Below are 26,551 nucleotides of genomic sequence, written 5' to 3'. Positions count from 1 at the left end.
AGTGACTTAAAATATAATATAATAAATAATAATCAACAATACATAATAATAATAATAATAATAATAATCATCAACAATAAATAAATAAATAAATAAATAATAATAGTGATAATAATAATAATAATAATAATGCATGAATAAATAAATAAATAAACAATTGAATAAATTCAGCTAAATTTCCATGGTCAAGGTTCCAGGTTTTCCATCACTGTACGACCCTCATTTGTGTTATCATGTAGTTACTCTACTGTGTAATTAATTGAAATTAGCTCACTTTCCTGAAGTGGTATGGCAATATTGTTCTTATGGCATCAATTTCAATAAAACCTGTTGAATTAAAAGAGACAAACTGCATCTAAATATCTATTTGTACTCATTAGCGGCGGATGGATACAGTCTTCTGATGTTCTTTGGCAGCAAGTAGTTCTCAATGAAACACTTAGCTGTATATATTTTAGTAATTTTACATTTTTTATCTTTCCCTTCGACTATTATAATTTCTCTGTATGCTGTATGACTCCTTGTATTTTTTATATCTATAAAAGTGTAACTATTGTTTTCTCATTGCTCTGTTTTTTTATGTTTAAATTCATTGTTTCCATTCAATTTTACTGTATTTCCATTTTTTTCCCATCGCTTTTTACTCCTTTGCATCTTAACTTCACTTTGAGCTCTGTGAGCATTTTTTAGTAATGTTGTCTGATCAATTTTATTCATGTAATGTGCTATGTAAATGAAATATTATCAATTATAACAGTATTATTGTGGATTACTGTGGATTATGCTGGTTATCCTTGTCCGTGTTGCTGCTGAGTTTCAATTTTACATTTTAATTTTACAGCCAAACCGAAGTGCAAGGCGAAAGAAACTTCATCTGATCACACAGAAATTATCTGGATGATTGCACTATAGGCGTAAGTGGGAAACAGCCTTTTTTTAATATATATATTTTGGGTGTACTGCTCCTTTACAGTGAATAAGCACTCTTTCTCCATCACTCCATCATCTCTCTCCTCATCAAAAGCCTCTAACAGAGAGGCAGACCGCAGAGCCAACACGCAAAAAACAAAACACAAAAAAACACATGAATGTTAAAAAGAGGAAAAATCTGAACAGAGCAGAAACCCTGAAGACGCGATTCAGAGAAGAAGGAGAAGAAGAAGAGGGAGAAGAGATGGATTTGAAGACAAGGTGTGTAAGAAAAAGAGACGAGTGAACGACGAAGAGAGGGAAGGAGCAGGCGAGACCGAGAAACAGGTCGAGTCAGCTTGTCAAATAATTCATGTTAGCATATCGGAGAACAACCTCATGTTTTATTGATACTGAGAGATCCCGGCTACCCTCTCTCCCTCTCTCTCTCTCTCTCCTCTCTCTCTCTTTCTCTCTCTCTCTCTTTCTAAAGTGAAGAAGACGTTTGTTTCCTTAGTAACTAAACACCACCGCATCACCAGCAACAGCGAGTTCAGATTTTATTTTATTTTATTAACTGTTTTATTTCTTGGTGAGTAATCAGTCTGACGTTATGTGGCAGAGGAGACGTGACACCGGCGATATTAAACTGCTCTTCATTTCGACAGCAGGTTGTGTTTTTTTTAAAAATGTTTTCCCTTTTTAACCGAGCGAGGCTAACGACTCCCATAGACTTCAAGTCTTTATGCTAAGCTAACACGAAATGCTACCCACCGGATGTACAGAGGTGAAGATGGGATCCAGCATCTCGCCTCCGTCTGGGTAAGTTGGAAAAGGGGTGTTTTACCCAAAATGTTGGACTATTCCTTTAAATTATTCAGTGCTGCTTAATGTTACAATCATTTACCGTACAGAAAATATGATCGAAAAAGCAAAATGACATAGATTTTACAATTTATATGGATATTTCCCACTGAACAGGATCATTGCTTTCAAGTCTTCAACATATACTGTATATATATATATTTATATATACTGTTCTTATATATACTGTCTTCTGTGATGTCTGTATTTTACCGTTTTTTATGTTTTATGTACTGTATTGTCTTCTTTTTATGTCTTTTTATGTATTTATCTTACTGTACAGCACTTTGGACCTCTGTGGTTATTTTAAAGTGCTTTATAAATAAAGTTGGATTGGACTGGATTTGATATACTGAGGTGATGTGAGACAGTTCATAAACCTGTTTATCATGCAACTTTAACTTTAACACTCACACTTGTGAATTTGAAGCGCAAATTATACATATATTTCTGTTTTTTTCAGTAAAAATCATCCAACATGGGCGTCCGTGGTCTGTTTGGTTTTTATTTTAGGGGTTGCTGACATGAAAAAGGCTTGCACCACTCGTTGTACAAACTACATTATCTTGCGTTAGCCATTAGCCGCTACATCCTGCTCCACGTTTTAAAATAGCAACAAGCTTCAAGACTATTGTGCTCGTTTCCCCAGGAATTAACAGCGGCGCAACACGAACACCAACACAGAGCTAGCTGAGCCACTTTGTGCAGCCGCGTGCTTTATTTAAACCATTGTCACCTGTATGACAGCGGTGTGGGCAGAGGATGTTTCCTTTCAGAGATTATCGCTCCCTAAATTAATTATTTCCTTATTTTTCCTGTAATTCCCGGCGTGTGCGGCGGCGTAAGGGGGATAATCCACTGCGAGGGGTGCGCTGAAGGGTTTTAAAGCACCGCGGGGGGAGGCGAAGACGCAGATGATCTGACGCTGCCTCCTCTTGTCACGGATTATCCCCGACATTTATTTTGTCCGAGTCCTCGGCTCGTTGCGTCGTCTTCCACCGGCTGCACGCTGCCTTCACTGTCAGCGGAAATCAACTGAGGCAAGTGGGAGGACGACACAAAGCGGACAAGCTGACCGACCGCGGCTCTCGTGGTCACATTTTTTGCAGAGCTGCAGGAGCCACAGAGAGCTGCTGGGCGTCTACACTGGCCTAAAAGGGACAGTTCACCCATTTTTCCCTCTGAGCTGTTATGCAGGACAGTCGTGTTGATATCTGATTCTGGCTGGATGCTGCGAATGCTAACCAGGTTATATTCTTAAAAATAACCGGCGTTTTATACATTTTATACACCCATGCACACGTTTTTTTCTGTTTTTTTTTTTTTTTGTTGCACATTGCTTTTTGCACACTGGGTTGTACTTAGATCTTATTCTGTTGTACTCAGATCTTATTCTGTTGTACTTAGATTCTTTATTTTTTTTTTTTAATCTTTTTTTATTGATTTATTTAATCTGTAATCTGTGGATACTGCTGAAAAACTGCGAATTTCCTGCGGGATGAATAAAGTATCTATCTATCTATCTATCTAGTGACTCAGTACCCGACAGAGAGCTTCGTCTGCAAGAAAACAGTTCCAACTCTGACAAATTTTTTTTTTAACCCTTTATAGGGCACTCATTGAAATACTTTGAAATTCAAAAAAACAACCCTAGACTGTTATTAGTGAACATGGCATGACTTTATTACTTTTATAAAATTTTTCAAAAAATTTCGTTTTCCTATAGAAAATCAAAGCCAATGAGATTGGTCAAATGCCACAATCATGTGACCTGGGATGCAGAGCGATCTTTGCTGATTGGCTGGGTGAAGACCAAATGATTATTGAACTAACTGAGACAGGGGATGGGACTGATATGTAAAATTTTTGAAATTACCAAAGATCGTCACTTGCCCGATAAGGGAACAGTCAACTTTTTTTTTTTTTTATGCCATTACAAGCTGTTAAAATTGCGCTCCACATCATCAAACTTTGTTTAACAATTTGATGAGGCCAGTTATTTTTAAAGTGCCCCACCAGGCGTTGATTAAACCCATCATCAATATTTCATGTTTAGAAGTTTCTTTCCATGATAAAAAAAAAACATTCCTTCATGACTTAAAACGCTTAGATATGACTTTCCACCTTGTCTTCATTTAGTATGAATATGCAAACCGTCCCTGCCCACCTCCACGACTGTTTGCACACCAGCATGTAACTTGTATCGTACTGGATATTAATAATCTATACTTGTAAAAAGTTATTTTTTTCAATGAATCTCTCAGTTACACTTATAGTGATCATGTGAAGCAGCCATTTAGAGTTGGTCGTGCTGATATTTTGAGTAGAAAATACTATATTTGCTCCTGATATGTTTAGCAGCATGAAAAACACCACATGGACATGCTAACAAGGTCAAGGTTGAATGATTTTCATCGACCTGTAGAATGTTCGCCTGGCAGGAAGGAGGCTAACGGTTAGCATTTGTAGCATACAGCTCTCAGTAACAATGAGAGGAAAACAGCACCACTAATGTCCAACATGAAAGTTTGGGGGAGAAATGAAATAATAACACATTTTTCAAAATGGGTGAACTACCCCTTTAAGCCGTGCTGCCACCCAGAATACTGTGGCTATTTTTCCAGAGAAAACAAACAAAAAAATATAAATATAGTCGATTCTAAAAAAGATGAACTTGTTATCGTCACATGTAGCGTGGGCAGGGATGTCCAGGAGGGGATTCACCTTTGGCTGGTTTGCTTACTCACTGCCCCCCCCCCCCCCACTCTCACTCTCACACACACACACACACACACTCATACAGATACACACACACTCATAACACAATTTCCTGAGAAGTGACTGTAGACCAAGTTCCATTCAGCGGTGATGATTCACACGAGAGGAATGAGTCGTGATCGGGCTGCGTTCAATGAAAACAGCTCTTACGCAAGCACACACACACACACACACACACACACACACACACACACACACACACACACACAGAGAAGCCGACAGTCACATGTGAACAGGTACAGACTCACACAAACAAGGAGTCACAAAGACAAATGAGTACAAAATGAACACACACACACAAAAAAAACCCACACTCACACACACACTGAGCTCGTGCTAGCCTAAATCCTGCCTGGGATTCTCCTCCTAGGTTTTTTCTTCCTCTTCCTCCTCCTCCTCCTCCTCCTACCTAGTATTCCTCCTCTTCTTACGCAACCAGCCGTTTAGGCCCTGCATCCAATCTGAGTGTGAAAGAACCCGTCAGAAAGAGACGGTGGGCGGGCGAGGAGAGTAATCGGATTAAGAAATGTGCCCACATTGGAACATTTGGTGTGTGTGTGTGTGTGGTGTGCATTCAGCAACACTCAGCCCCTGTGTGTGTGTGTGTGTGTGTGTCTTGGAGGTGACAAGGCTAATAATTTGTTGGTTCCCAGTGTCGGGGGAGCGGTTGGGTCTTGCTGGTGGTGGATGAGTGTGTCTGTGAGGTCAATGATGCAACCGAGCAACATGAGTCACTGCTTGAAACACTGAGACACTGACTGTTTCTCTCACTCTCTCACACACACACACACACACACACACACACACACACACACACACGCAGGCAAGGGAAGATGAAAATTAATTAGGAATTTGATTGATTAGTGGTAATGATAATTATACCTCCCACTCTCGGTGACTTTGGCCACCTTGTGGTTGTAGTTTTTTCCTTAATTTATGTTTAATTTGTTTAATTTATTGTCTGCCTGAATGTTGAAATATTAACTGTATTTCTATGTTTTACTTATTTCTGTTTATACTCTTTTGTTGTTATGAAGTGATCGTGATATATGTTGGAAAACCCTTGAGATGGTGCATCTCAATGGGTTTATTCTAATAAATAATAATAATAATGATAATAATACTAATAATCCTAATAATAATAAAATAAATAAATCAATGGCAATATGATGTGATGTTTACGTTTTAGCACATTGAGCAGATTCTGTTTTAATAAAATGTCAGGAATTTTGATATAAATTGTTTGTGATTTATCATGTAATATGTAATATATAGGTTGTATTTAAAGCTCTGTTCATGCAGTATCAAGTCAAGCCAGGAAATTAGCAAGAAATGAGTTAAAAAAAAAAAAACAAAAACTAAAAAATAAACTAAAAATAAACTAAAATATTGAACATATTTGGGGTTGTATTTGGAGTGGGAATCACTGCCTACCACCTTGCGATACAATACAAGCCACAATATTTTATACTGCACAATATCTCTCCCCCGATCCCTGTCATGGATTTTAAAAAGGACCAACATGGCGGCTCCTCTTTTGGAAACTTTCTTTGGTATTAAAAAAGCAGTTCACCAAAAAAAAAAAAAAAAAAAAAAAAAAAAGAACATTTGACACAAAAATAAAATAATCCCTGCAGCTGCTGAATCGTAGTCATTTCAGATCATTGATGGTGACTTTAGGAGTTTCTCGGGAGTTTCCAGAGGCGAAGATTCACGCTGGATGTACCTAATTTGCATAAAGTTGCCTTGATGTCGACTTTATGCAAATGAAGAGACGCTGACGTGATGAAGAATCAGAACGCAACACACAGCTGCTTACATAGACAATCAATGGGAAGCGTGGAAATGACTGATCCTGTGGACGCGCACCGTTAGAGTAGCTGGATGGGCCGCCACACACACACACACACACACACACACACACACACAGTCTCCTCTCCCCTATTGATTACTGAGATGCAGGCAATTTACTTCAGTTGGAAAAACTTGTTTATTTGCCTGAAGGAGCACGAGGAAATGTGGGGTGAGTGTGTTTTCTGTGTGTCTGAGTGTGTGAGAGTGTGTGTGTGTGTGTGTATATGTGTGTCCCACCTGGTTGGGTCACCCTTAACTTTAAGTTTCTTTTTTTTTAAGATGGGATGTTTGCATTTGAGAGATAAGTCCTTCTTGAGCACACACCCATGCTCTCTCTCTCTCACTCACACACACACACACACACACACACACACACACACCATGAGCTGTGCATCTCTGCTAATCATCTTTCCACCAGCTGATAGGAAACACACACGAGCTGCCTGATGCACACTGCATGTGTGTGTGTGTGTGAGTGTGTGTTTTCATCCAAGGACTTCAGATTATTATGGCGAGTGGCCCCTATTAGAGTCAGTGTGACCTTACACACACACACACACACACAGACACACACACACTCCCTCTCCTCTCAGCCACAACACTTTAGTCAGCAGTTTTCTTCGCCTCCTTCTCTCTTTCTGTGCCTGCGGGCTTCACACACACTTCACACACTTTTTAGCGACGGCTGTTTTAGCTTCATCTTCATTAACATGAGAAACTCATTTTTCAGCTGCAACTGAAAAGGTTTAGGGAGACTCAGCCTATACTTTAAGCACTAAATGTCTTTTTTGTGCTTTAGACCCTCATGTTGACCTCCGTTAAGCCTCGGACCCCCGACTTGAAGAGATTTAGATCTACGGACCCTGATATGCTGGGATATTGATCAGATAATGTTGAGATTAAAGTGTCGTGTTAAAATAATTCATTCACATATTTTCTTTTATTGTAACAATCAATCAAATTACAACCAAATTAACTCTTGGAAACCCTGAGCAAATTCTCTTCATTTGAAAACATTTCATTTAAATAAAACACGGAAAAATGCTGTTTTAAAAAATGAGCAAAAAATTACCAAAACATTTGTAAAAAAAAAAAAAAAAAAAAAAAAAATAGAATTTTGTTTTTGAAAAAATGTCCACAAAATAATTAAACAAATAAATAAATAAATAAATAAAAATGTCATATAATTAGCAAAAAACTGTAAATACGTTTACAAAAATATTTATAATTATTAAAATGATATAGAATAGTGTGTAACAGTACAGTGACGCTGAATCGAAGTCAGATTTCTTGTTCAAAGGTCTATCATGGTCATCATCTAAAATCATCCTTTGCTGATTCCGGTTATCGCAGCTTTAACATTTACAACTTTAAACAAGTGCACTGCTTATCGATCATCTTGAGAGCATTTTCCAAAACAATTGAGCAATTTTTTTTTTTTGTTTTAGTAAAAGTACAGTAGCTAGGGATGTGCTGGACACAGGAGTGGAGTCAAGGCTTGGATGTTTTCATCTCGTATTTGCTCCTTTTTTTGCTGGTCGAAGTCGCCGATCAACTGCATTCAAACAGAAACGGCTGCAGTTTTTCGAACCTTCGCTCTTTGTGAGACGCGAGTTTAAACACTTTAATCGTCAGATGTTCAATACAGCACAAGATGAGTCCATCATACGTGACTGAGAGCTTTATTCCTTTAAAAAAAAAAAAAGGCAACTCGACTCAAAACTCTCAATCAGCCAAGCGGGTCGGTGACAGATTTGATGCGTCGACTTTCAGGCGGGGCAGCCCTTCCTCTCTGCCTCCTCCTCTTCCTCGGTCGACTATCTGTTATTATATTACAATCTCTCTCTCTCTCTCTCTCTGTCTCTCGCTCGCCCCCATCCTCCCTTAAATTTGTCTCTCTCTTTGTAGTGCTCTCTGCGACGTCACTGAAACAAATGGGGCGTTCGCTATCTGGGACACGGGGTGGGGTCGGCTGGGGGGGGTGGTTTGACTCATATCGCAACTTTATGCTAACAAAAGGCACACGACTGCACTCACACACACACACACACACACACACACACACACACACACACACACACACACACAGGGACGAGCGGCGTGTCCTGCTGCCGTCAGCAGTTTTGCCGGTGTCCTCGCCACACCGTCCCCGTCTCCTCTCATGTCCTTAATGACTCTTGCGCTCTGCCTCTGTCTGCTCCCAGCCTCCCTCCCTCCCTCCCTCTCTCTCTCCATCTTCCCTCGTTCTACCTCCCTTTCCCTCCGTCTGCCTCCTCTCCTCCAGTTTTGCAGGTGAGACATATGGACTCAAATTATCTTCCCCCACCAGTAAAAGGTGCAGCGGTTGTTTTGTGTAAGGAGAAGAAAAAGGATTGCGGTTAATATGACAATATAAAATCTTCAAGGACACCCAAGCATGTTTTCTCCTGGCTGTGCTGTACCTTGTGGTCTGGGAGCTGTGTCCCAGAACGGGATTTTTTTTTCTTTCTTTCTTTCTTTTTTTTTTTTTTATGGGCTATGACATTCCTAGAAGTCACAGTTTGCTGAGAAAAAGGAAAGGCTATTCGGCAGCCAAAAATACTTGAGGAAGAACAGGGTTAGGTTTGAAGGAATTTGCTTTCTGTTGTGCTCATTTGGTAAATGGTATTCATACTTCCTCACAAAACCATTTGTGTCCGGTTGGTTGGCTAATGTTCTTTACTCAATATTACAAAAATACCACAGATTGATTCATCAAAACGGTTACCAGTTTGTCAATTCTGGCTTTAAAGGAACACTTAAAAAACTAGATTTTGTTAATCATTTGCACTTCCAACTTGTCCCAAATGCCAAATGAAAAAAAAAAAAAAAAAAACTTAAGGCATTTCTGTTAAAGGAGATGACAACGTCCATTGCAAGTTCTCAAGCTCATGTTCAGTTCGTCCCAAAGCCGATGAACTTTCGCTAAAACATTGCTAAATAAACCTCTTGCGGTTACCGCCTCATGCACGAGCAGCTGTGCAACGGCTGGACTGCACACAAACCAAACTGAAGAGCCGCCTCCTGCTTGTTCATTTACCAGGAGTCCTGCTCAGTCACTGGCTACCAGGAGGTCACGTTGGACATTCAAGACAACTTGGGATTAGTAAGCACTGGGTTTGCAAAGGGGCGGAAAACTTCTGGAAGCACTGCGGAAACTTTCCATGGGAAGTTCAGCTGGGGAATATTGGAAATTTTGTTTTGTCATAAGAAGACATGCGTGCAAACTAATGACATTTTTGACTTTGACTTATTTTGAGTAGATTTTTTTTTTCTCAGTCCTTCAAGATTGATGGTGGATAAATGAATAGAAATATGCTCAATGAAGAGATGAACACTCCTCAGTCAGCAGCTAAATCAAACTATAACCTACATTCTTGTATGAAAACTGTGTTTGTATGAAAACTGGCGAGCAGAAGGCAGAAGAACCAGCATCACAGTTGAGCTCGCTAGCACCATGACAGAAAGCCTCTTAAATAGCTACTAAATAAACATATTTTGACTTATTTTTTCCAGTTAAACTTTAATACCATAGGTCAAATATATTTATATCATCAAAACCTTCTTGACTGGATGTCGTCCGCAGGCTAAAATGTAGGCAGAGTCGTGTGGCCTCAGTCGTCCTGCTGCCGTGTGCAGGATTCTAGAAATGATCCGTGCATGGGACTGAGGAACGCAGTGCAGGGCAGAAACTCAACTGTATTTGCATTAAATCTGGTTGTTTTAATCAGGATTGTGCTGCAAGATGGTTTTTCTTCAACTACATTAAGTTCGCGCTTATAGGCTAACATGCAATTTTGTAAATTTCCACATTATTTCTGTAAATTCCTGTTAATTCCCATATGTTACCATTAATTCCCATGGAAAGTTTCCGACTTTGAAAATTCCCGGCATTTTGCAACCCTAGTAAGCACCAAGTATCACAATCACAAGCTTCTCCAACAGCAAAATGATATCAAAAGTCAGTGCAGCATAATCCAAGTCTCTGGTATCCGCCTGTATGCTCAGTGGTTGTGCAATGAGGGGATTTTCCAGAAAAGGTCTGTGTACAACCTTACAACATTATACTTCTAAACCTCATTTACTGCAAACCCAAACTGCCCTTCAATCTGATTTCTTTCAAAACTGGCTCTCATCTAACAAATTATCGCTCACATGGTCTTAACACAAACACGAATAATCTAATAACAACATGTTAAGTTGGAACTTTCCTGCATGGAGTTGGTCAAATTAAATACTCTGCCTCATTGCTTGAACTCAAACCTCACATTGATGACGTTCTCTGCAAAATAAATTTTTGGAAGCGGTGTGTTATTTAGATCAAGAAGCTGTTTTACCCTCAGGATCCGAAAGAAACTTGCCTCACAATCTGTACTGCCGTTTTTTGACTATGCTGATGATGTTTATCAAAATGCATCTAAAAGTAACCATCAGCCCCTCAATACAGCATACAACAATCTCTATAGATTTCGGATTTCCTCTTGGATGTCCCTTTTAGCACTCACTAATGTAAAACTCACTCTAAATGCCCTCTACTCGATATAAGAGGACACACTCATTGGCTCCCATTCATCTTTAAATGTCCTCACGATCTACAACAGTTTTTGGCATCATATTCATTAATATATCAACTGAGGTATTCTAACTCAATACTGCAGAAAAACAACTGATAAAAAAAGAGCATTTATGTTTCAGGCTCCTTCAAACACGCCATCTTTGACAACATTTGACATGTTAAAAAATAGTCTGTTTACCTATTATGAGATTATGTACATGTTTTAAATATAAAATTCAGTGTATATTCTGTTTTATTTGTGATATTTTTACTGGGCTAATGTTTGTTCATGGACTCTCATTACTCATCTAGTGGTCGTGTTCATCTTTATGATGTTTGTGAGTGGATTGTCTTAGTTGTATTGTGTCTGTTTTTTTTTGTTTTGTTTTTTTGAGTTTGGCTTGTATTTGCATGTTAGGACCCTCTTGAAAACGAGAAGGTTCATCTCAAGGGGTTTATCCTAATGAATAAACCTAAATCATCATGCATGTGTTTGAGAAGACCGGATACCAGATACTTGGATTATACAGCATTTTAAGATAGACACAGATATTTATTAGTCATTTTGTGCACATTATAATGTGCAAGATGCTCACACACACACAGGTTAAGTTGTCACGGCTTTTATAGCAGAAACGGAAATTATGATACACCTCTCATAATCTCACCTTGCATGCCCTTTCCTCATCACTCGGGACTTACAGGTCACTGTTGTCCTGCAATCCGACTATCTTACGCAGTTTATTTTTATTATTCGCTGACAATAAGAAAAAAACACCAGGCAAGAGTGTGAGCTTTTTCAACAGAACTTGTGACAGCATTTTGCTTTTCTTGAATTGTAAAATTAAGGACTTTATTTTTTTTTTTTTTTTCAGTGGATTAGAGATGGCTGGACATGAAGGCTTTCTTCATCAGGGATTCAAGGCAGAACACGGTGAGCACTTGATACAAATATCATGCATTATGCGCCAAATATTGCTTTAATATAACTCATATCACCAATAAACACCTTCCATCTGTCATGTTGGGATGGATTTTTTTTTTTTTTTTTTTGCTCAGTGAAGGATGAATAGATACGTAACACTATACAGTCACATAATGACCCTTGGATATCATGATACTGCTAAAATGACAAGCAGTCTCTGTGCAGTGACACCAGAGACGAGCCTAAAGGGTCATCTCACCGCTGCTCGGCGTGACCTCCGGGGACGACAGGTTAAATCAGGTGAGGCCGGTTGAGTTGCCGCTTCAAATCCCAAACTGGCTCGAAGGAAAGTAAAATCATTCTGGCTTAAATAGTTACCGACGGAGATGCTCCATTTAGAAAAATCACGACCTAAAAGCTTCACTGCTGAGAAAACATGCTTGGGAGTTGCTGAATGTGGGCTGCTGTTTTATATAGTTCCTCACTTTGAATTGGGAGTTTTGGAATTCATACAAAATGAGGCATTACTGCCGTTTATCTTATTAGCTAAACCGCAGCACAAATCGGTCTTGGAGAATCAATTACACAAATGGCTGGGAGAAAAATAAAGCTCAGCTGGATTATGTGTCAAATAACCTTTTAATGAAGCGTTTTTAGGGCCTCCGAAATTTGCCATAAACATAAAAATACAGAAATATTCAACTGTGACTGCAAAAAAAAAAACAGGCATTTAGTCTCATATTCTCAGTGTTGAAATCTTGTTTTTCTTCAAACATGGATTTAAAAAAATATATATGCCTGTGAGATGAGATAATCCCACTGGTTGATCAACTTCTTCCAGGATTTCTTTTTCTTATGGGAAGAGTATAAATGTGTTGAAACAAGGCGGAATAAGAGTAAGACCGAGAAAATGATACTTGATTCAAGAAAATTGTGGAAACAAGTTGATTAGCATTGGAAACAAGTGGGATTATCTCATCCCACTGGCAGATTTTTTTTTACATTCTTTGAAGAAAAATAAGATTTGAACACTAAAGATGACACATTTGAACCTGTTTTCCCCCTCTTTACTCCTACGGTCTTTTCCTTGTTTATAATCCTTTCCACCTTCCCTCAGCTCTATTCCGCACTTCTGTACCCGCTCTCAGGTGTGGCTCGGCACACACACACACACACACACACTCCCAGGAGAGCCACCCAGCAGCCTAAGCTCTGCTCTCCAGGGACGGAGTCTCCCCGGCGGGAGGGAAGGACCACCGAGCCTGGGGACGAAGGGGTGAGGGGGAAGAGACGTGGCTCTCCCTGCCATTGTCTGGGGTTTCCTGCTTGACTGTTTTTGGTACATGACGGCTTATCACACGGACGACTGAACACACACACACACACACACACACACACACACACACAACTGATAGCAACTGAGACAATGGCTACACAAGCAGCCGGGTTTATACTGGATATAAACAGAGGAGGGAGGAAGCCCGAGCACACATAAAGAGCAAAATTTAAAAATCGACCCGACTCAGATTCCACAACCGAAATTTGTATTTTCCAATCCTAAAAAAATATCATTTATCTTCATTCTCAGTGTTAGGAGCGGTGAAAAAACCTCTTCTTAAAACTCACCTCTTTTCTTTGGCTTTTAACACCATGTAAGTTATTGTTTTTATATGTTCTTATATATATATACTGTTCTTATATATACTGTCTTCTGTGATGTCTGTATTTTACAGTTTTTTATGTTTTATGTACTGTATTTTATGTTTTTATGTGTTTTATGTCTTCTTTTTATGTCTTTTTATGTATTTTATGTTTTTATCTTACTGTACAGCACTTTGGACCTCTGTGGTTATTTTAAAGCGCTTTATAAATAAAGTTGGATTGGATTGAAAAGAGAGAGCGCAAGTGTTAGAAACAAAATCCCCATGTTAAGCAGTTAAAATCTTGTAAACAGGTAAGATAAACAAAAAACTGCTAGTGGGGTGAGATAATCCCACTTGTTTGCAGTGCAGTCTCTCTTGTTGCAGGATTAAAGTGTAAATCTGTTAAAACACGGCGGAACGAGGCCGATCGGCGGCACCAGGACCCAGAAAATCACCTTTCACCTCTCTGTCCTTTGCCAGGAGGCTTCCTGTCACCTTAGCTCCACGTTAGGAATGTCCCTTATTGGGAAGCTCATTTATCCCAAAGGTCACATGATACGAAGCGGTTTAACCGGGAGGTGTCACAGCGTGGTGCCGCTGGTTTCCATGGTAACCTAATCAAGCCTCATGAGCAACAGGTGTAGCTTGTATGTTAAGTTCAAACAAGAAAAAATCTATAGACAGTGAGGACCAACGTAAACGAGCTCAATAAATGGTCGCCAATCCACTAATGACGAGTTTAAAATATAAAAGAGAATAATTCATGTATTTGCATTTATTAAACTTTATTTTTGGACTAAAGCGATGGTTTGGGTCGACCATTATCATAACACAGGCCCCGGCTAGCTGCAGAGTCCTGGAGGATTTCCTTTGTAAAGGAGCCACTGGATGTTTCCGTGAAGTTTTAGTGAATCGTGGATCCTAACTAGGATGTGTCCGATGCTTCCTCACTGTAATGACACAGTCCTAAGCCGCCATATTTCCTAACAAGGCTGCCAAATTAGAGGAAGCTTGCAAATGAGACAGACCTCTGATTCAAGAAAAATCTGGAAACCAGGTGATTTGCATTGGAAACTAGTGGGATTCTCTCATCCCTCTGGCAAATTTTTACATCTTGTTGGAAGAGTGACTCGATGCAGCACATCTCCTGTGTGTTTTTTCTAGCCTCTTTTTGTTAGAAATGCTGACATTTGCACAGATGAGTTTTTGTGTACATGTCAACAGACTGCAAAACCGCAAAAAGAAGAAGAAGAAAAAAAAAGAGGCATCGAGTCTGATATCCTGCAAGTATCAGGACATCCTGTGTCTGTCTACACAGAGCCGTGACGCAGAAACACTCTGGCACAATGTGAGGATGCTGCAGCGGCTCGGTGCTGCTTTGAGGCGCGCCGCCGGAGAGAAGCTTTTGTAGCAGCACAAAAGTGAAATCGTGATTCGAAGATATTGACTGTCTCTAGATCGCCCGTAAGATTCAGGGCGTCACTGGGGAGCGAGCCAGGTCTGCTTCTTGGCAGGGAGGAAAAACTGGAGGTGAAGAATTGAATGAATATCAATACTGGCCTGTCGACCGCTCTCGTTCAAACACACACACACACACACACACACACACACCAAACCACAATGCATCCATTGATCCTATCAAAATCCCAAACCCCGTTTTACGAACGAGACGGCTGCAAAGAGGAGATACTACAACTTAATTCACCTGCCATTTGCTATGAGTGGTGCATTCCCACTTCAGATTGAGATTTGAAGGGCTGGACTGAACACATTAGCGGGGCAGAATGGCCGGTGTTAAAAAGGTACGCTCGCATTTCGCTGACACCCTCATTCAGGGTGAGCCACAATGGCTGGAGCAGCAGAAAAAAAAAGCTTAAATATGCTCACGTATTGTCCCACTGCAAATTCTGAATTAGCCGTTATCACACAACTGGAATGGGTAGAAGATGACGCCTTGCATATTGTACTGGTGTGAATGCAAAATTACAGGCGGAGCTGGGAACCACAAGACATAATACGCACTCATTCCCAGCTCATACGTCAATAACCATGTATTTTTTTTTCAACCTTATCTACGGTACATGCTTTTACATTTTGAAAGGACGAGCGCGATGCCGGTGATGTCTTCTTGGCAAACGTCACTGCGGTCGGACTCGTTAAAAAAGGTCAGCAGTGATAAAGGTGCGCTGAAAGCCGTCATCCGGTGAGGCTAATAGCATTGACAGACTGTTATCTGTGGCCTGGAAGCGTCCAGATAGCCTGTGTGTGTCTCTGTGCTGCCCTTTGGTCCGTCGAAGACAGCGGCCATGGAAAAGTTTGGTGACGCTTTCGTGGAAATGTGTGTTCAGATCAAACTGGGGACTGATCAATACGGGGTTTTGAAATCCGCTAACAATACTAATAGTGAACCTGCCAAACAGATGACATTTAGTATTTTTACACTGAGCAATCTGTAAGTCCAAACAGCTTCTCTGCACTTATTAAACAGGAGGAAAGTGGGTACGTCATCATGGTTTTGTTAGTTAACTTCAATAAGACACTATTCTTGGCTTCAGACGCACTCATCCATTACCGGACATTCATTATTTTTCAAGAATATTGCTCCTGGATTAGCCATGTGATGAGGCAATAAATCTGGACTTATTAATGTTTTAAGATTTGTAGTCATGTTTGTGGTCCCTTTTCATGAAATACATTTCCCTTTCATCGTTAACACCCTCAGAGAACTTCATGTCGTCCGTGAAAACAGAAGATATGACGGTTATGCTAGCAGGTTGGAAAGCAGGAGTCTGGAACAATGAGGCTTTAACGGATGTTTAGTATTCATCATCGTCATTCTAACATGATTGTAATTGTGCTAGTACAGTTTCGCAGATTTTTTTAGTGCAATTTTGCATGCTTTTTTTTTTTTTTTTTTTACTGGACTTATTTTTCTACGAAGGTTTGAACTTTGAGAGTTTAAACAAGAGAGAAAAGTGAGAAAATGTTAATGCCTGTCTGAGAAAAGTGTATAAAGTGTGTAGTGAGGGGTTTTACAGCCTTAAAACATCTAGAATAACTGTAAAAAATAAAGCTGACTACTTCGCGGATTTCGCCTATTGCGGGTATTTTTAGAACGTAACTCCCACGATTAACGAGGGACCACTGTATAGCAATAAAAAAAATGACTAAAAAAAAAAAAAAAAAAAAAAATCAGCAGTTGAGGCAGCTCAAAGGGCAAGTATTATTATTATTAATATTATTTTTTACCAGTGCATTAAAATTGGTAATCCAGTCCAAGTGGAGTTAAAAGTGAGTCCCCATGGTGAGACAAGTGCCATGTACATACTTAAATACAGAGAGAAATTCCACCTCCAGGGGGCAGTGCAGAGCACCAAAAAAAAAAAAGCGGTCAATGAGACTTTTCAAAAAACAAATAAATAAATTAACGAATAAATGAATAAATAAATCAGCTCTTTAAATGACCTTTTTTTTCTGTGCACTGGTAAAATTCACCAGGCGCTGATTAAGAAGAGGCACATTTCATTTCATTTTGTTCAGATGAATGAAATTTGGAACCATATAGGAATTATTTGCTGTGGGTTTTATGCAACCAGTCAACACCACAAAGCCTCGATCCTCTGAAAATGCCATAAATTTACCCTCATAGATTTCTCGTCAGCTTAAGATTCTGTTTTCATTACAAATATTCGGCAGCAGTCTAGTTACTGATCAACATTCAGAATCAGATATGGTGGTCATTTTACAGCGTTTAGCCCCACTGACCTACATGTACTCTACTCTGTTTAGCGAGTGCTCAGCACCGCCCCCGATGGCCAAAACACAGCACTGCACTCTTTTGGATGTGGTTTGGCTTTCTCTCTCTCTCTGCTCCGTAAAGTAAAACGCTCTTGACCAGCGGGACATTCATCAGACGCTGCACGGAGGCCAGACCGGAGGCTCGTTTCGGCGTTGATTTGAGAAGAAACGTCCGCCCTGTCGACCTCGATTCTGTGGGTCTGTGGTTTCTAATTTTACGGCGTGGTTTCTGTCGGCCCAGGGTTTAATGGATGGGCCGGCGGTGGGCGAGCGGGGACACCTGGTCGCCGAGCCTCCGTCAGCACTGCTGTCCGACAGGCCTGATGAATACGACCAGAGCCCTCACGCCGCAGACACACCGCGCCCGGCGTTAGAGAGTGTGTGTGTTTTTATTAAAGCTGCACAATCAGGCCTGCATGCTTGTTTACCACACTTTTAGTTCCAGTGAACAGGCATATCAGCAGTATTCACAAATTGCATTGCTGCGGTTGAATTAATAATAACTTTCACACATAGTAGTAATTATCAAGTTTATTAGCTTGCATGGTAGGAGGGATAAAATTGCTTTATTGCACTTTTCACCTTTTTATATCCCCATCTTGGCTTCGCTTGTGCTTACAGTGGGCATTCTGAAGGAAATAAAATGTGATTGGATTATTTTCATATTGCTCAAGTCCAGCCTATTAATTGCAAAAGCTAAGATCACCATTTATGACAGTAGAAAATTATCCAGATTTTTTTTTTTTTTTTTCTTACTGTTTCTTTACAAAGCATAATTTCTCCTCAGGTTCCTTAGCTTAACCCTTTATAGGGCACTCATTGAAATACTTTGAAATTCAAAAAAACAGCCCTAGACTGTTATTAGAGAACATGACAGGACTTAATTACTTCTATAAATTTTTTCGAAAATTTTCATTTTGTAATAGAAAATCAAAGCCATTGAGATTGGTCAAATGCCACAATCATGTGACCTGGGATGTAGAGCGATCTTTGCTGATTGGCTGGGTGAAGACCAAATGATTATTGAACTAACTGAGACAGGGGATGGGCCTGATATGTAAAATTTCTGAAATTACCAAAAATAGTCAAGAATCATTTCTAACTCTCTCGCTTTACTTTCCAAAATCACAATTGCAAATTGCCTCACAACAATGAGCGAGAACAGAATTAAATTTAAAAAATATACAAATATATATAAAATAGTATTTCACTGAGAAATTATCCTGATATAAGACATATTCCTAAAAGCGTGAATTTGCTTTATATGCTGTTTTTTTCTTAACACTTTCATTTTTGCATTACCAGAATAATGCCACTTCAATGTTATTTTGGTGTTGATCTGGATAAACTGTAAACTATAAAAGGTAAATATAGAAGTGAAAACTTGTGAGCTGGCCGCCCGCAGCATGGGAGCGCCTCCAAACCACTTCCTGACGCTTCACAGCGACCTAGTTATGATTTTGCTCATCACAAACGTGAAAGAGAATTTCCGCGGCGAGAGGCGACGTTCAGCCCCGAATCATCCGACGATCCTCCGCCTCAAAACCCTCTGCAAAAACACACTGAAGTGAAGGCCATGAGGTTAACAATGCTGCCAGGTGGTTATTGTTCATTTTCTTTCCTGTCTTTTATCTAATTTTCCCACTCGGTGCTGAAGAGGGAAATTAAAAAAGAGAGACGGGAGAAGAGGAGATGCAGACAGGGGACGGATGATTTATAATATCTCCACTGTTTATCTTTATTTGGTTGATGAGCTCAGCTGCCTCTTCATAAAAATAAATGGCTTTTTTTCCTTTCCTGTTATTTCACACTGGCTCACGCACACCAAACTATATTAAAATGCAAAGTAACTTTTGAGTAATTTCTTTATTTCTTTACTGGAGTATTTTTTATGGATGTACTTTTGTTTGCAGCTCTGGGAAGCCGTCAGCAGGCCATCCAGAGAGTGACTCGTTGATTCATTCCCAACACCTCAAACACCTTTTTCACTGGAAATGAACCGAGGCCGTTTGTTTGGTTTGAGTGAAGTCAAAGGCTTCCTGGGTAAGCTAAGAGCCTGTGATCTCACAGCCTGATCTTCTTCTTCTCACTGGGAAATCAGATTGATGTAACACACAGGAACCTACAAAGGAAGCGTTGCGTAATGCAGATTCGAGCGGCGATCCTAAACAAGAAGAGGCTGCTTCCTTTTTTTAAAGGAAATGTAAAAGGCTGCATCACCGGGTGTGTTTGTTTTGAGACGTGCGTGGGATCAGTCACTCTTATAAAGATCCTCCACAATGTCATGTTTTTTTTGTTTTTTTTTACCGCCAGAAAAATCCTTGGTTTTGCAAGGACTTTTGATCAAATAAAAACCTGATGCACTTTGCAAAGTTTAAGCTGCTTTTCTGCCAAGTCAGGTTTCTGCAGCAGAAATCTAGCTGTGTTAACCAGGTTTCTCTGAGAGCCCTGACCGGACAACAGACTTTATAAGTGACGCAATAAATTCAGTCATATGGCTCCAATAGGGGATCTCTAGATGGGGGAAATTAATCTATTTTCACAGAAACGCCCCTGTTAGTCAGCTAGACAGTTTTTTTCATCACTCAAACCTTCTTCAGTTCTACTATGGATTATAAATCTCTCCGACCAGTGGAAATTTTTTCTCATGAGTTACGTAATTGTCTCCAAAGGATCAGCCGGGTGTAAACACTGGGCTCTCCAAATAAAAAACTACCCGAAATCTCCCAAACACTGCAGAGGCTGGCATGGAGATTATTTGCGTTTCCAAATCTGCAAACATTTACGCATTCAGACGCTTTTCACAAGAATCCACTGGTGTTTCGACACAGGAAATATGATGTCGATGTTTTTTTTTTGTTTGTTTGTTTTTTAATTTTCCAGTAATTTTCTAGCATTCTTTGAAAATTTGTCAATCACATGGGAAAAGGCAATGAGCACACTGGCAGAAAATAGCATGAATTTACAAGAAAATAAGCAAACATGACCAGAAAATTACCAAAAATTTGTGATGAATAAATAAAATAAAATAAAATAAAATAAAAAATAATAAAATAAAATAAAAATGACAACAGTACCACAAAATTAAAGTAAAATACTAACACATCACAGGAAAATTGAAAAAAAAAAAAAAAATGCTAAAAAATAATTGCAATAAAACTCAGGTTTATGTTTGTGTGTGCAGTGTGTTTGCCCATGTTGGCTGCACAGGCCGTTCATGTCCCAGATCCGAGATACCACCCACTGTCCCCACACACACATGCACACACACACACATACACACACACTTAATTCCTGTGTTGATATGCTCATGAATAAGTAATGCAAATATGTTGGATGTGTGAATTTGTGGGCAAGACAGCAAGAGCAGGAATATAATTTATTGATGCAGCATCCATAGACGACTGTGGAGGAATTTTGTGTGAGTGTGCGTGTGTGTGCATGTGTGTGTGTTTGTGTGTGTGTGTGTGTGCGCTGCTCCTCTCACCTCGTTGCCGTACATCATGAGGTGGTGTGTGGTGATGAGGGCTTTGAAGACCACCACCCAGCTGGAGTTGGCCGTGCGCTCGAACAGCGTGTCGGCCAGCTGGGGGACACTGACGTTCATCTCATTGGTGCAGTGGATCAGATCTGGCACACACACACACACACACACACACACACACACACACACACACACACACAGAAACAGCCACACAACGAGAGAGAGAGAGAGAGAGAAAGAGCAGTATTGAGAAAAAACACTGTATGGTCTGATCAAGAGCGACTGCTTTTCACGCCGACACGCAAAACCCAGACAGTTACATGCACCAAGGACAACAAAATAAATAATAAAAATTTAAAAAAATAAAAATAAAAACCCTACACACACTCCAGATGCTGTGGAGTGACCAAAACCTGAAGGACAAGTTAAGGCTTCACTCTCCATTCAACGCCTCCTCCTCCTCCTCCTCCTCCTCCTCCTCACTTTCTCTGAGTCACGATCGCCCTCTTCGCTATTCTGTTTGGTCAAGATGAGTTTAAATTAAAAAAAATAATAATAATAAACAAAAAAAAAAAAAAAAAAAATGAAAAAAAAGGCCCAGGTGTCTCTCATGACGAGGAGACTCGGCATTCCTGAACCTGAGGAGGAAACTGAACCTGACGAGGCGGCGAGAACGAGTCTCATTCAGGCCGTATTATGTTGTCTCACACACACACACACATACACACACACACACACACACACACACACAAGCTCAAGTGCCTATGCACAGAATCACATTGAAAAGCACAGACACAAACCAAGGCTGCAACTGAATATTTCCACTGTTGGTTAATCTATACACTTTTTTTTTTCAGTCAATCCGTGAATCATTTAGTGCACAAAATGAGACAAAATAAAGCCAAAGTATGACGCTGAGAGCTCAGAGCCCAGAGCGATGCCTTCAGATCGTTCCCTCAGCCCAACCAGCAGCCAAAGTTTTATTTCAGAGTGTCATCAGGGTTTCAACAAGTTCGATTTAAGACTCCTTATGACGTTTTTAACACCATTTAGAATCAACTTTATAACGATTTCATACCCAAACATGAATGTGATATACCAGTCCTGGAACTGTTTACTGACAATAATGCTAACAGAAAAAGAAAAGAAGAAGGAGGAGGAGAAGGAAGAGGAGGAGGAGAAATAGGGGAAGAAGAATAAAAAGGAGAAGAAGGAGAGGAAAAGGAAGAAGAGAAAGAATGAGAAGAAGAAGGAAAAGAAGAAGAATCAGGAGAAGGTGATGATGAACAAGAGGAAGATGATGATGAACAAGAAGAAGACAAGGAGGAGAAGAAGAAAAGGAAGTAGAGAAAGAAGAGGGAAAATTAGAAAAAGTAAGAAGGAGAAGGAGGAAAAGAAGGATAATGAAAGATGAAGATGAAGGAGGAGGCAGAGGAAGAAGAAAGAGAATGAGAAGAAAGAGAAGATGAAGGAGAAGAAAGAGGAAAATAAGACAGGAAAAAAGAAGGAGGAGAAAAAAGAGGGAAGAAGAAGGAAAAGAAGGACAGGAAAAGGGAAAAGAGGAAGAATGAGAAAAAGGAGAATGAGAAGAAGAAGAAAGGAAAAGGAGAAGGAGAAGATCATGAGCAAGAAGAAGACGGAGGAGAAAGAGGAGAAGAAAAAGGAGAAGCAAGAGGAAAAATGAGAAAAAGGAGGAAAAGGAGAAGGGGGAACAGAAGAAGGAGGAAAAGAAGAAGGATAATGAGAAGACGATGAAGATGAAGGAGGAGGCAGAGGAAGAAGAGAAGAATGAGAAGAAAGAGAAGATGAAGGAGAAGAAAGAGGAAAATAAGACAGAGGAAAAAAGAAGGAGGACGAGGAGGAGAAGGAGGAGAGGGAGAAGAAAGAGGGGAAGAAGAAAAAGAAGGACAGGAAAAGGAAAAAGAGGAAGAATGAGAAAAAGGAGAATGAGAAGAAGAAAGGAGAAGGAGAAGATCATGAGCAAGAAGAAGACGGAGGAGAGAGAAGAAAAAGGAGAAGCAAGAGGAAAAATGAGAAAAAGGAGGAAAAGGAGAAGGATAATGAGAAGATGAAGAAAATGAAGAACAAGACTGAGAAGAGGGAAAATGAGAAGAAAGAAGAGATGAAGGAGAGGAAGAAGGAGAAGGAGGAGGCCGAGGAAGAAGAATGAGAAGAAGCTCATCACCCATAATGAATTTAATGTCCTTCTGTTGTGTGTTTCATTTACTCTGGTTGTGTTAATATATATTTTTTAATATATTTTTTGTTAATTTTTTTTTTTCCAACGTGAGCAGCTCATAGTGCTGATGATTTGTGTTTTTCAATATAAAAAAAAAAACAAGAAAAATGTTTTCAAACATGTTAAATCATAAAATCATCAGCACATTTTATCAACAACAACCAACAAAACTGAAAACCGGTGAATCAGGTCACCGGTGATTTTCAGTTTCCATATCATCGTGTTTATACTGCATGAATTTGAAACCAGCGTTCTCATCTCTCTGGTGTTTTTGTGCGTTGCTGTTTGTCAGACTCGCCGGCTCCAAAATGGCTGCAGCTCTTGAACCCTTCAAAAAGATTAAAACTTTATTCGTCAGGCGTTCGGGACGACTTTGTGCGAGTGAGTTATATGGAATAGTTTTTTTTTTAGGTTAAGTATTCCTTTAAGAAAGCCTGGTGGCTCTGTTACTGAATTAAATCTCCTCTGCAAATCCCACACAGGCCCACATTTATCTGTCCATCCTCCACTCTCTCTCTCTCTCTCTCTCTCTCTCCAACTTCTCTTCCCATCTTCTCTCTCTCCCTCTCTCCCTCATCTGTCCATCTCCTCTCTTTTGAACAGCGCTCATGTTTTTTCATCAGATCTGGAGTGGTGTGAGAACGAGAGAGCTAACCTAAGAGCTGATTAGGTCTTTGGGGACTATGAGCATGTGTGTGTGTGTGTGTGTGTGTGTGTGTGTGTGTGTGCATAGATGTAAATGTAAAGGAGGCTACATGTGCTGACTTAATCAGGCGGAGTGGAAGGCATTAGATGCCACTGATCTGAGAGAAAGAGAGAGAGAGGACAGAAAGAGAAAAATGAGGAGAGAGAAAGCCAAGAGGAGCAAAAAAAAAGAGGAAAGAACAATGAGAGAGAAAGAGATGCTGAGGAAAAAGCGAAAAATAGAAAGAGAGAGGAGAGTGACCATGAAGAGAAAGGAAAAAAACGGGCAAGAAATGAGAAATAAAGCAGCTCCTCTCGTCACGTTCGACGGCTCAAACCGGCCCTGGCATTTCTTTCTCACCAATTATTCCTCAACAAACAAACAAAAAAAAATAATAACGCCTAACAATCCTCAGCTGCCTGGGCGTCCTGCGAGGGCCGGCCCTGAACAGCAGCTGGACGGGGAATCTGCCCGGCTAATTGGCGCCGACACGTTACAAGACGAGCTACACGAGGCGGGGATGGCTCGCCGGGAGCACAGCCGACTCAGCCCGACCAAAACATGACCAGGAGGACTGCCACTTTTAAATGATCTCACCCCCCAGTCCCTAAAAAAATATGTTTACAAAATCCAAAAGCAGATGGGATACTAGATCCATGCCATATCCACACTAAACCGGGTCGATTTGAAGCCTGTCTGTTATTTTTCTCTGTCCACTTAAGCCAGTGTTGTTTTGTTTTTTTTAACACATTTTAAAAAGGCAGAGTGGAGTTGCAGTGTGGACGGGGAGAACTAGGACATCGGACCGTCCTGTGATTGAGGCTGGAGTCTCGTATCGAGCAAGTCCAGGCTCTGCTACACTGCAAAAACTCAAAATCTTACCAAGAATATTTGTCTTATTTCAAGTCAAATTGTCTTATTTCTAGTCAAACTATCTCATTACACTTAAAATAAGACATGAAAACCTCAGACGTAACTTGTTTTTAGACAATTTTCACTTGTTTCAAGCTAATTTTCACTTGTTCCACTGGCAAATTTTTCCAATGAAAGAAGCAAATTTTCACTTGTGAAAATTACTTCTGAGGTGATCATGTCTTAGGGTGCTTTCAGACCTGTGGCCCGTTTGCTTTGTTCCGATTCAGGGGCTAAATCGATACAGTTGTTTCATTTTTCGTTTGGGGCGTTTGTGTTCACAGGGCAACCGTCTGTAGCGGTTCAAAGCTGTAAACAAATGCCATGCGCGAACCAGCTGTTCTCTCATTGGTCAGAAATTACCCCGAAAGAAGAAGTTTCCTCTTCCGATCTTACCCGGAAAAAACAAAAACCATGGAGCATCTTCAGCGTGTGTAGCTAGTTTGTTTCTCTGTGTTTCTGTGGTTAATGTACCCAGTGGCGGTTCTGCCCATGTTGCCGCCCTAGGCCAAATTACTGCCTTGCGCCCTTTCGTGTTACTACTCCTACCTGCTTTTTATATGGACAAAATCTTGTTTGAATAAAAAGCCACCGGCCACGGCACCGGTCGGCATCAGGCGGGCTGGCCGCGGCACCGGCCGGTACCGCGCCCACCTGGTCAGGTCTGCCGGATCTGACAGGTGAGCGGCGCTGATGATTTTTTTTTTTTTTTTTTTGCGCTTGTGCCGCCCCCCACATGACATGAAAAAAAATGCCCGCTTCACCCATGCCTAAAACCGCTACTGAATGTACCGGTGTTCTGTAACGGAGGAAAACATCCCGTTCTACCGGGAATCAAGACTGCGCAGGGAAAATAATATCATACTGCATCTACTGAGAAGAAGACGGGCCGCGACAAGGAATCGCCGACGAAGATGGGCTCTGACACTGGTTGAACCACAGTTATGAGTGAGTTGTGTCGGTTGCTGTGTCGATTCTGTTCTCACTGCAAACGAACCGCTCCAGGGCTCGAATCGAATCGAGCCGAGACCACCTCTTCTAGGCGATCTCGGCCCGCTTGTTTTGTCCGGCATCCAAGCGCGGTTGCTGTGTTCACAAATGTCCAAACGAACCGATCTTTAGGGGGAAACGCTCCCTGTTTCGGAACAACAGCTCCAAACGGGACAGGTCTGAAAGCACCCTTATTTTAAGTTTAATGAGCTATTTTGACTAGAAATAAGACAAATATTCTTGGTAAAATTTTGAGTTTTTGCAGTGTTGGAGGTCTGCAGATGCTCGATGGGGTATTTTCTTCTTTTAGTGTTATTCTTGGGTCTTGTCTTCATCGTCCACCAGGATGTGAGAGTTCCTAAAAGTCACAAACTGTAGTAAAATGTAGTTTTGGGCTTCAGCTCCTCTGCAGGGAAACAACCAGCAGAGAGAGGAAATCCTGCTGAACTGAGACCAGACATGCAGCAACATGTCAGCTAATGTTTTCCTTTAGCTTATGTTTTCTGAGTTAACTAACAACATATTAGCTAATGTTTTCCTAGGTAAAAACATGTTAGTTAAGGTTTTCATAGGTAAAAACATGTAGCTAAAGTTTTCATAGGTAAAAACATGTAGCTAAAGTTTTCAGGTAAAAACATGTAGCTTAAGTTTTCATAGGTAAAAACATGTAGCTAAAGTTTTCATAGGTAAAAACATGTAGCTAAAGTTTTCAGGTAAAAACATGTAGCTAAAGTTTTCCTAGGTAAAAACATATTAACTCAAGTTTTCAGGTAAAAACATGTAGCTAAGGTTTTCCTAGGTAAAAACATATTAACTCAAGTTTTCAGGTAAAAACATGTAGCTAAGGTTTTCCTAGGTAAAAACATATTAACTCAAGTTTTCAGGTAAAAACATGTA

The 26,551-nt window shown here is 40.2% G+C and overlaps 1 protein-coding gene across 2 annotated transcripts in view; it reads right to left on the bottom strand.

Annotated features, from left to right (window-relative positions):
* The window catches only part of LOC115377001 (phosphatidylinositol-binding clathrin assembly protein), a 136,688-nt gene that overhangs the window by 77,840 nt on the left and 32,297 nt on the right, over nt 1–26,551 (bottom strand). For both annotated transcript variants that reach the window (XM_030076852.1, XM_030076854.1), the window contains one exon: nt 20,832–20,974. In XM_030076852.1, the coding sequence (XP_029932712.1) occupies nt 20,832–20,974 (143 nt within the window). The remainder of the gene's footprint in view (nt 1–20,831; nt 20,975–26,551) is intronic.

The sequence above is a fragment of the Myripristis murdjan genome, chromosome 18 (genome assembly GCF_902150065.1).
Source record: "Myripristis murdjan chromosome 18, fMyrMur1.1, whole genome shotgun sequence".
Classification (NCBI taxonomy): domain Eukaryota; kingdom Metazoa; phylum Chordata; class Actinopteri; order Holocentriformes; family Holocentridae; genus Myripristis; species Myripristis murdjan.
Note: the sequence above shows the minus strand (reverse complement) of the source record. Positions and strands in the feature narration are given on the sequence as shown.